We start from the raw sequence: 11,937 nt of genomic DNA, 5'->3' as shown, positions 1-11,937 counted from the left end.
GGAAGATTTACTGCTGAGTGAAGCAAGCCAGGCTATGAGGGAGAGACACTGTATGTCTCCACTTGAGGGAGAGACATTGTATGTCTCGACTTAATTTATACCGAATGTCTGCACTCTATGGATGAAACTCAAAGACCAGAGGATATAGAAACATAGAAAATGGTTGTAGATACAAAATACAGTGTGGGAAGAAGGTGGGAGAAGGACGAAAGTCTGAGGAAAGACATTAAGGAGAAAAATAGAGAGGCAAGATATTTATGGGACACAGAAATGGGTTATTATCTGTTGATGATAATGTGTATAGTATTCCCAACTATAGTGAGAAATGTATTCATGCTGGAACATTTACAAGCTAAATGGTGTATGTGATTGAATGTATAAAAGAAATTAAAATAAAATAAAATTTAAAATATTTAAAATTTTATATTATATATATACATATATATGTACAATTGTGTGTGTGTGTGTGTATTCATTTATTTAAGTTTTTGCCATAAAGTACAAGCAAAAAATTATACCTGAGGTGGAAGAAAATAATTGATTTTTACCACAGTCAGACACAACTTCTTGAAAAGCAGCTTTTTTATCTTCTAGGAAATTTAGATTTAAGGCAAAAAAGGGGAAAAAAAAGAACTTCATAAACACAAGAGAATTAGATTTTATTAACGTAGATAACTAGATATTGTACATCACAGGCAGTAGAAAACTAGACTGACAGCTTAACAATTCTAAAATAATATAATTTCAGATTTTATTATTATTTATATCCTGACCCTTCACCTGAATGAATAAGCTCCCAGGAAATCAAGGCAAAGTACTTCCAAGCCTTTCTCAAAGAAATGCTCACATGAAGAACATTTAAGAATGTTTCTCAAATGCAGTCATCATTTAACCGCAAAAAATGCACAAAAGAAAACTGAAAGAAAAAATAGTAGTACCACGATGCTACTGCTATTATGGTTCATTTTAATCTTCTTCATAGCTTGCTATTGTCCCAATAGTGATCATATATTACTTTCAAAATAATACCAATAAATAGTTTTACAATAAGATAAAATTAGAAGGTTAAAAATGATTGGGGCCGGCAGGTAGCGTGGTGGTTCAGGGTGCTGGACTCCCACATGGCTGATCATGGTTCGAGTCCCAGAAGTGGCAGCTTGCTTTCTCATTTCTCTCCCCCCTCACTTTTTTCTCTCTCTTTGGTCAAATTAAAATAAATAAATAAATAAATAAATAAAGTTAAATAAAATAATAAAAATATTTTTAAAGGTTGAAAAGATCAATTACTGGGCCAGCAGATGGCATGGTGGTTAAAAGTGGTGGACTCCCACATGGCCAAATGCAGTTCAAGTCCTGGATGCAAAGACTTGGTTTCTCACTTTCTCTCTCTCTGTCTCCCTCTGGTCAAATTAAAAATAATGACAGTAATCATAATAAATAAACTTAAATAAATAATTCTTTAGAAAAGAAAATCCATTACCCAAGAGCATTTAGAAGACTTAAAATGTTCTGTACACAATTCAAAGAATCTGTACCAAAATTCATAAAATTCTAAGACATAATGGGCAAGACATGACCTAAGACAATTTATAGTGATTAGTTACATCGATGAGGGTGTTTGTCAGGCAGTGTTACAAATAACAGATCCTCCAACTCTTATCTTCTCTACTCTGAGACACAGGTACACATCCCACACTAAACCTGATCTAGTCCTCTTCCTGGCCCAACTTCACTAGCCACAGTAATGGATTTAGGCATCTTAAACACGTCAAAATATTTTCTACTTTCTTAAGTAGAAAAGTGCATTTTACCTGGGTCTGTATTTGTACTTGCATCCTGACTCTCTATAGCTTTCTTCTTTACAGAGGCCATGAAATGCAATCCAGCTGAAGTATTAACATCTTGCAGCATTTCTTAAAAATAACAAAACATTAAATGTGATCATTGAAAGATGAATATATACTGGGAGCCCAGAAAGCACAGTACCTAACTCAGGCAAGGTATACTATGGGGCGTTAGGATGTTATTAGAATGGATTTTCTGAATAAGCTGTTATGGAAGCTGAATTTCAAAGACATAGTAGGATCAAAACCAAAATTGGGGAGTATGATTCTGTATGTCCAACTTAGAAATCTAGATATTCTCTGGCTAATAAAGATACAGGAGAAACTGTTAAGCAGGAAAGTGATATGCTAAAATTGATATTCTAGGGAAAATATTCCGTATATAGCCAGTATACGGAAAGTGGGTTGAGTGGATAAATTGAAGTAAGGCAGTCAGTTAGATGACACTGCTACAGCATTTTAAATAAGTACCTCTAATGGTGAAGGATGGAGAGAGGATAAATTCAAGAATCATAAAGGAGGGGACCAGCAAGTGGCGTGGTGGTTGGGGGTGCTGGACGCTCTCACATGGGCCACCACAGTTCAAGTCCCAGACCTGGTGCTTATTCTCTCGCTTTCTCTCTTTCTCTGTGTCTCTCTCTGGTCAAATTAAAATAAATGAATAAATAAAAATTTTAAAAGTTCTTTAAAAAAAGAATCATAAAGGAGGTAAAACAGGCAAGAACTGGTTTTGAGTAGAAAAGAAGGAAAAGAAGGCAGCATTCAGAATAACAGGGCTGGCGCCATAGTACAAAGGTTAAGAAAGCCAATTCCCACATGGCCAATGGGAATTCAAGTCCTGGCACTAGCACTTTGAAAACATACTGGCATATATGTGTGTGAACCCAAAATCCTGAAGGGAAGGAAGAATGGAGTAAAAAGGAATGAGGCATGACCACATCCCATCTGGGGGCTTTCTCTCTCTCTCTCAAGTACAAATGCCTTCTGGGAATAAAAAAAAAAATTAGAATAACATAGGAAAAAATGGAATTAAAAAATAAAAATATAAACTTTATTGATCAACATAAGTTTCATCAAGTTTGAGGCATTTAAAAAAATCTTTTTCTTAAGAATCATTTCTTTGGGGCCAGTAGGTGGCATATGGTCAACCGTAATTGGAGTCCTGGACCCGGCAGTTTGAAACTCACACCAGGCATTTGATAGAAAATGGTCAAATAGTGAAGCAAGCCAGGTGGTAAAAGAGAGATATTGTATGTCTCCACCTAATTTATACCTATTGTCCACAATCTATGGTAGTAATTAAAACACTGGAGGACATAAAAGTAGTGAAAATAGTTATGGACACTAGAGACAGTGTGGAGGGATGGTAGGAGAAGGAAAAAGTACAGGGAAGGAAATCAGAGAGAAAAAATAGAGAGGCAAGGCATTTGTGCCTGTTGACAATAATGTGTATAGTATTCTCAACTGGACTGGTCTGAAGTGTATTTCATGTTGGGTAAATTCTCTTTACAAGCCAAATTCTGTATAGCGACTAAATGTTTAAAACAAATAATAAAATGATAACAAATGGTTTTTTGGAGAGAGCTTTTAGCTATAGGACATGTGCACTTCCCAGAAGGAGAGAGAGAGAGACAGAAAGCGAGAAATCAACCCCCCCCCTCCAGGGGGGATTGGCCACGCCGCAATCCCTTCTCCATTCTCCTCTAGGGATCTTGGGCATGCATGCACAGGTGCCCAGAGTGAGTTTAAGCCACTGGGTCTGGGACTCGATCCACGGGCAACCACATGGTAGTCCAGGGACAAACCCAACTTCTGGTCCCAATAAGAAAATTTTTTAAAAAAAGAAAAAACTGAAAAAGAAAGAAGAAACTCATGCTGGGCATGAGTGCACGTATACCCAAAATCCCAAGAGGAGAATGGAGAAGGGATTGTGGCATGGCCACCGTCACCCCCACCCCCTCCGGCCCCGGGAGTGATTTATGGCTGTCTATCTGTTTCTGGCAAGCACACGTGCCCAATAGCAAAAATCTCTCTCCTCTCCCCAAAAGAATTATCTATTTAATTATATTTATTAATTATTATTTCTTTAGTTTGCTACAGGGCATACACTCACCAAAGTGAGAAAAAAGAAAGTGAGAACGCAAGCCACCAGGTCTGGGACTCGAATTGTGGTCTGTCATGTCACCAGGTCTGGGACTAGAATCGTGGTCAGCTATGTAGGAGTCCAGTGCCTTAACTACCACACCACTTGCCGGACCCAAGTTTGAGGCATTTTTGCTAAGTGATGATACTAATAATTTAGTTCCATCCTTAGAACTGAGAGCGTCTAGGGAATTTAACCATGTCAATGCAGTCTTTTTGCATCATCAACTGAAAAAGAATGAGTGCCTTTTTTTTTTTTGGAGAGATTTTCACTGTAGGGCGCGTGCGCTCGCCAGACGGACAGAGAGAGACATAGAGACAGAAAGCGAGAAATCACTCCCCAGGGGGGATGGTCACGCCGCGATCCCTTCTCCTCCATTCTCCTCTCGGGATCTTGGGCATGCACGCACACGCGCCTGGCGTGAGTTTTAAGCCACCGGGTCCGGGACATGAACCGCAGTCGACTACGTGGGAGTCCAGCGACATAGCCATTACGCTAACTGCTGGTTCCCAAAGAATGAGTGCCTTTTAAAGGTTTTTGTTTTTTTTTTTTGAGAGAGTTTGTTGTTGTTGTTTTTTTCCACTATAGGGCACGTGCACTCGCCAGACAGACAGAGAAAGACACAGAGACAGAAAGCGAGAAATCACTCCCCAGGAGGAATGGTCATGCCGCAATCTCTTCTCCATTCTCCTCTCGGGATCTTGGGCATGCACGCACACACGCCCGGCATGAGTTCTAAGCCACCAGGTCTGGGACGCGAACCACAGTCAACTACATGGGAGTCCAGCGACATAGCCATTATGCTAACTGCTGGCTCCCCCCTTTAATAGTTTTTAAAAGATAAAAAGAAAACAGAAGGAGTCAAATGAGACACTCGCAAAACTGATGAGAGGAATGAGCAAGACCACTGTCATGACGAGGACTCTGGTGACGATTTTCTAGGCATTTTTCTGATTAAAGCTTAACTTCCTCAGGACCAGCAGATGGCGTAATGGCTATGTCGCTGGACTCCCACGTAGTCGACCGCAGTTCGTGTCCCGGACCCGGTGGCTTAAAACTCACGCCGGGCGCATGTGCGTGCGCGCCCAAGATCCCGAGAGGAGAATGGAGGAGAAGGGATTGCGGCGTGACCATCCCCCCTGGGGGGTGATGTCTTGCTTTCTGTCTCTCTGTCTTTCTGGCAAGAGACTGCACATGCCCAATAGCAAAACCTCTCAAAAAAAAAAAAGTTTACCTTCCTCAAAAAATTCTCATAGTGGGAACCAGCAGTTAGCGTAATGGCTATGTCGCTGGACTCCCACGTAGTCGACCGCAGTTCGTGTCCCGGACCCGGTGGCTTAAAACTCACGCCGGGCGCATGTGCGTGCGTGCCCAAGATCCCGAGAGGAGAATGGAGGAGAAGGGATTGCGGCGTGACCATCCCCCCTGGGGGGTGATTTCTCGCTTTCTGTCTCTATGTCTCTCTCTGTCTGTCGGGCGAGCGCACGCGCCCTACAGTGAAAATCTCTCAAAAAAAAAAAAAAATTCTCATAGTAAGTAGAAAGTCAAATCTTGGTTGACTGTCTATGTGGGAATCCAGCAATGCCTGTCCCCTGCCTTAGGGAGGACAGTCACGCCGCAAACCCTTCTCCTCAATTTTCCTCTTGGGATCCTGGGCATGTACGCACATGGTTGACTATATGCAAGTCCAGTGACATAACCATTAGGCCATCTGCTGGTCCCGAAAGACATACATTATTAAGAGAGAAAAAGAAAGCAGTTTTAAGACAAATGGTGGGAATCAGTGGGTGGTGCGGTGGTTAATGTGCTGGACACTACCACATGGCTGACCATGGTTCAAGTTCTGGACTTGGTGGCTTGCTTTCTTACTTTCTCTCTCTCTGGTCAAATTTAAATAAATGAATGAATAAATTAAATTAATAAATAATAATTTAACAAAAGACAAATGGCAGCAAGAAGAATGCCAGGTGGATTAAGAAGCTGAGAGTCTGAAGCTCAGTAGGTCACACGGGATATGATTACTTGGTTTAGGTGAGCAGAAGCCTGATGCAGGCCAGTGGCACTGAGAAAGGAAGAGAAGATTGGTTCAAGCAAGGACTAACTGAACACAGGAAGACAAAGAAGGGGGACAAACAAGGGTGACTTTCAAGGAGAAATCTGAGCTAATCAACACAATTGTGTTGTCACTAACAAGAAGACACCAATTTAAAATGTGGACATATTAAATTTAAGGTGAAGGTAGAAAAAAGAAAGATGAAGCAGACTACATGTCTATCTGAGGATCATCAAAAAAATGTAAGACTTAGTCATTAGAGTGAATGGCCCTGCAAGGAAAAGAATGAGTAAATGAGAGAGAGAGAGATTATGAATAACTGAGAAAACCTTAGGGAATACATACATTCAAGGAGTGAGAAATAAATTAACCAATTCAAGAAAGAAAATTTACTATTTGTAAATAATTTCCTTTTTCTGAAAAGACTGTTTTTATTTTTTTGTTGTTATTTTTAACTGTCAGAGGATGTGTGTGCTCACCAGAGGGAAGAAGGGCAAGAAAGAGAGAGAGAGAGAGAAAGAGAGATAGAAAGAACTTCCCAATGGAATGTGGTGATGCTGCAATCCTTTTACCACCATCCTTCTTCCCATCAGGGTTTTTGGGTAGGCATGCACATGCACTCAGCTTGTTTTTCAAGCTTCTGGGGCTGGGATTCAAAATGTAGTCAGCCATATGGATCTAGTTCCCTTAACTGCTGTGTTATGCAGCCAGCTCTCATTCCTCTGTGTTTTGCCATTGTTGTTGTTATTTTTTAAGTTACTAAAAAGTATATGTGCTCACCAGAGAGAGACAGAAAGCAAGAAAGCAAGCCACTACATTTGGGACTTTAACCATGGTTGGCCTCATAGAAGTCTAATGCCTTAACTACCATGATTTCTGTTTTTTGTCTGTTTTTTAAATTTGTTTGTTTTTTTTTTTGTTTTTTGTTTTGTTTTGTTTTGAGAGCGTGTTTTGCTATAGGGTACATGTGCTTGCCCAAAGAGACAAAGAGAGACAGAAAGTAAAAAAATCATCCCCAGAGGGGATAGCCACATCACAATCCCTTCACCTCTCAGAATTTCGGGCACATATGCACACGTGCCTGTTGTGAGTTTCAAGTCGCTGGGTCGGGGACTCAAAACACACTATGCCACACAGAAGTCCAGCACCTTAACCACTACTCCATCTACTGGCCCTGCTGCCTCTGTTTTTAATGTGCATGAATTTTCTATGATGAATTCAATTAAAGGCATATTCTTCCATTAGACCTCATATATCTTAGGAGATTCTAATTAACTGTATTGTTCTAAAGCAGGGATCAGCAAACTTTTTCCATGAAAGGCTAGACATAAATATTATAAGCTTTGTGGGCCATATGATCTCTGTTGGCAACTAACTACTGCATCCTGCTACAGGAAGAAAACACACACAAGATTATAAGAAAACAAATGAGCATGGCTATGTTTCACTAAACTTGACTTTAAAAAAAGGCATGTTTCTATAGGCCATAGTTTGTCAGCACTATTGTATTGGATAACATAGCAGAGCACACACAAACAGACTCACATCCCATATTGTCAAAAATAACATGAAATTTAGTCTCATTTTTATATTGTATATATTTCTGGAAAGCTGACTTTAACTCTATACTTGGACATTACATTAAAAGGCATATACATACCAAAGGGAATGTCAAAGTCATCCAAAGGCTGGGAACTGTGATATTCTTGTTGTTCCTAAACGAATTCCCAAATAATTAATCTATGATTAACTTCAAGACTTCATTATTAAGGAAGCAATATTCAAAGTTATAGAGTTGAACTCTTAGGTATAGGCTGAATTTATATCATTCTACGCATAATTATTTATGTATCAAATTTACTCCATCAAAGTAACTCTGTAAAAGCATTTGTGACATTTACAAGTCAACTAATGAAAAAGAACATACCAATTTTATGCAAAGTGTCTAAGTTAACACATACAATTCTCCACTGCAGTATAGCTTTGACATTCGAATAGTAACCTCACCCTTTCAAAATCATGCGTGGACTCAATATTTTACTAAGTGCCTTTGGAAACGTTCTTGAGGACTTACTGAAAAAGGGCACCTTTAAAAATCTTTGTAAACAAAACTATGTTTCTGTTTATTTAATCAATTCTTGTAAAAACAGTTAAGTGAACAAGTCATCAAATTTAAAAAGTGTTTAGGGACCAGCAGTTACCGTAATGGCTATGTCACTGGACTCCCACATAGTCGACCACGGTTCGAGTCCCGGACCCGGTGGCTTAAACTCACACCAGGCACATGCATGTGTGTACACAAGATCCCTAGAGGAGAATAGAGGAGAAGGGATTGCGGCGTGGCCATCACCCCTGGGGGTTGATTTTTCGCTTTTTATCTCTCTATCTTTCTGGTAAGTACACGTGCCGTATAGCAAAAACCTCTCAAAAAAAAAAAAAATAATTAAAAAGTGTTTAAAAAGATCTGACTTGAAGGACCAGCAGATGGCATAGTGGTTGCATTGCTGGATTCCCACATAGTCAGTCAACCAAGGTTTGACTCCTGCACCCAGTGTATTGAAACTCATGCTGGGCGTATGTGCATGTGTGCCCAAAATCCCAAGAGGAAAATGGAGGCATGGTCAGCCCCCAGGGAGGGTGATTTCTTGCTTTCTGTCTCTCTGTCTCTCCAGCAAGCGCATGTGCCCTATAGCAAAATTCTCTCTTAAAAAACAAAACAAAACAAAACAAAACAAGACTTGACTCAAAATATAGGTTATATAACAAATCTGTTTGGGAAATCCTAGGGGCACCTACGATAGGTGAAACTGTAATGACAGAAGCCCAAATAACCTGCTATGTGCATTAAGATGTCATAGAAAAAGGAAAAAGTAACTTCAAGCATATCAAAGTCACACAGGGAGATCAGCAGATGGCCTAATGGTTGTGTCATAGAACTCTCAGATAGTCGACTGCAGTGGTAGTCTTGGACCTGGTGGCTTAAAAACCATGCTGGGTGGGACCAGCAGATGGTGTAATAGTTATGTCACTGAACTCCCATGTGCTTGACCATAGTTCGAGTCCCAGACCTGGTAGCTTAAAACTCTCGTCAGGCATATGCGTGCGCATGACCAAAATCCTAAGAAGAGACTAGAGGAAAAGGGAATGTAGCATTGCCATCTCCCTTAGAGGGTGATTTCTCACTTTCTGTCTCTCTGTCTCTCTCTGTCTCTCCAGTGAGCACACGTCCTATAGCAAATATCTCTTAAAAACAAAACAAACATAAAAAACCCACACTGGGCATGTGTGCATGCATGTGTGCTCAAGATCCTGAGAGGAGAATGAAGGAGAAGGGATTGCAGCATGGCCATCCCCCCAGGGGGTGATTTCTTGCTTTCTGTCTCTCTGTCTCTGTCTCTCCAGTGAGCACATGTGCCCTGTAGCAAAAATTTCTCTAAAAAAAGGTCATACAGGCAGATGATTTAAACTATACGGATTTCTTTCTTTTTTAATTATGTGACATAGGGAGGGATGGAAAGATAGAGGTAGAAAGATAATGATAAGTATTTTTAACAGGGTCTTGCCTTGTATCAATCCTTCTGCCCACAATCTCCCAACAACTAGGCTTTCGGGTGTGTACAACCACACCCAACATGCTAAGGTACAACCACACCCAACATGTTAAGGTGGGCCCAGGAACCGAACCTCGGCCTTGTGTGCAGCTTCCAGCATCCCAAGTTGTGGCACTCTCGGCGTGCCACCATGGCTATACCTAAACTACAGTTTCTGATTTTCCATCAAGTTGTTCTTCACATTTACAACCACAAACACGTGCTGTTTAATAACATTTCGGTCAATGATGGACTGCATATATGATGGTGGTTCCATATGATCACACCACGTGGCATAAGTGTGTAGTAGACTATACAATCTAGGTTTGTGCACTACATTCTATGATGTTTGCACAATGACAAAATTGCCTAATGAAGCATTTCTTAGAATGTATGCTACTGCTAAGACCTATACATGACTGTATAGGACTACTGCTCTATGAACGGACTTACATATGGAATGATGTAAAGATTCTCCTAACCACAATCTGATGCCTCCAGCAATGAGATTTGACAAACCCGGAAGACCAACCAGGCTCTGTGTACATGCAAATTGGGGAAGAAACGTGCTGTTGTATACCTTGGGTTTCACCACGATCTCTGAATCATCATTAATGATGGACTCCTCTGGTCGGAAAGTCACACTTGGTTTTCTCTTCAATTTCTCAGATCTTTTTTCTTGTAGCTCTTTCTCAGCTCGCCTTCTTTCCCTGTTCAACACAAAAGTATAACACATATCTTTGCTATTATATTAACATCAGTTTTTCATTTATATTGTATTATGCTATCTAGGGAGACAGTTATCAAAATTTTGTTAGAAAATTATTTTCAATAGTACTTAGTTAAATTGGCAAGATCTTCTGCTAGAGTAGAAATATAAGCCAAAAATAAATCAAAGGAATATGAAATTTATTTCTAGTTCCTCTACTACTAAACTAATACTATTCTGCATTAGTTATTGGAATCTCAGGTCAGGATTATTACACCTTTTGGGCAATTTTCTATTTCTCTTTTCTACAGATTTTAAGCAGGCTCCAAAAATCCTATAGGCTACTGCTACCTCCATGTGCCTATTTGTAGTAAGCTAACTTAGTCAATTCAGCAAAATGCCAACAAGGAAAAAAGAAGTCTAAAAAAGGAGCCAGCAGGTGGTGTGGTGGTTGGGGTGCCTCATCTCCCACACGGCCAATTATATGAATCCTAGACCTAGTGGCTTGCTTTCTCACTTTCTATCTCTCCCATGCATGTGTTCTATAACATGATGGAATGTAAATAAAATAAAATTTTAAAGTGTTTGATTAAAAATCAAATAAATAATAAAAAATTATAAAAAATATTAAATAATTCCTAAATAAAAAAGTTAAGGAGAAGACTAACTTTGAACAGGGAATACTTGGAAAAGATGAAAGCAAGGGACGATTTCTAAAAAGAGCACTGATAATACATTTTACAGTCTGATAAATATGAAATTTTAAACGTATTTCCTGGACGCAGCAATTACATGTCCGGAACACCCACTATGAGTAAAATACTGTAGTGTTCTTCACTTCAAGTGACAGCCTTGTTTTTTCACAGGAACATTACTTAGTGCTCAGAAACAATTTACATTGCCCACTCTCCTGCTTAAAGAATATGGTAAGATGAATAACAATATGTGAGTTGAAAGTATTGGACAGTACATGGAATAATGCATGCTATTAATGTTTCTGCTATAAATGACTGCTTATCCTATTACAAAAGCACGTAAAAGAATCCTCCAGCCTATAAATGGTAGAAGAGAATTCCTAAATCAAATGGTTAAAATTATAGTATTTGTCTCACAATACAGGAATCTTCCTCATTACAAGATTCGTTCAAATGCAAACACTTGGCAAGAAAAATGAATATGCAGTTGGGTATAGGCTACAAAGCTGACCCAGATGACTTCCATCTTTATGACTATGTGATTATAAATAATAATAATAAGCTTGTTGGTACCCAATATCATCACATAAAACTTCATTTAAAACTTGCCTTTTTTTACTGCCTTTTCCTTGACTTACTTCAGATGATTCTATTTTGACCTTTAGAAGCTGCAGACATCCAGAATCACCTTGTTCAAATAAATTATGTGTTAGTTCCTGTTGGCTTTGTTTAAATGCAATGAGATTTTCAAGTGGTATAAGTTGTGGTTTTTTGTACTACAGGAAAGAAACAAAATATAACAATAAAAATTTAACATCCAATTATGCAATGTGTTAATAAGCAAGAAAAATATCTATTTAAATTAAGAGACAGACATACTGAATATAGGAAACTGACTTGAAC

The 11,937-nt window shown here is 39.2% G+C and overlaps 1 protein-coding gene across 1 annotated transcript in view; it reads right to left on the bottom strand.

The window, feature by feature from the left end:
* The window catches only part of CPLANE1 (ciliogenesis and planar polarity effector complex subunit 1), a 182,135-nt gene that overhangs the window by 64,157 nt on the left and 106,041 nt on the right, over positions 1-11,937 (bottom strand). The window contains exons 35-39 of the mRNA XM_027774878.1: positions 11,644-11,810; positions 10,211-10,340; positions 7,701-7,755; positions 1,812-1,913; positions 519-590 (exon numbers count right to left, since the gene is read on the bottom strand). Of these exons, the coding sequence (XP_027630679.1) occupies positions 519-590; positions 1,812-1,913; positions 7,701-7,755; positions 10,211-10,340; positions 11,644-11,810 (526 nt within the window). The remainder of the gene's footprint in view (positions 1-518; positions 591-1,811; positions 1,914-7,700; positions 7,756-10,210; positions 10,341-11,643; positions 11,811-11,937) is intronic.

The sequence above is a fragment of the Tupaia chinensis genome, unplaced genomic scaffold (assembly GCF_000334495.1).
Source record: "Tupaia chinensis unplaced genomic scaffold, TupChi_1.0 Scaffold000489_1, whole genome shotgun sequence".
Classification (NCBI taxonomy): Eukaryota; Metazoa; Chordata; class Mammalia; order Scandentia; family Tupaiidae; genus Tupaia; species Tupaia belangeri.
The sequence above is the reverse complement of the archived record's forward strand: the minus strand, read 5'-3'. Positions and strand labels throughout refer to the sequence as shown.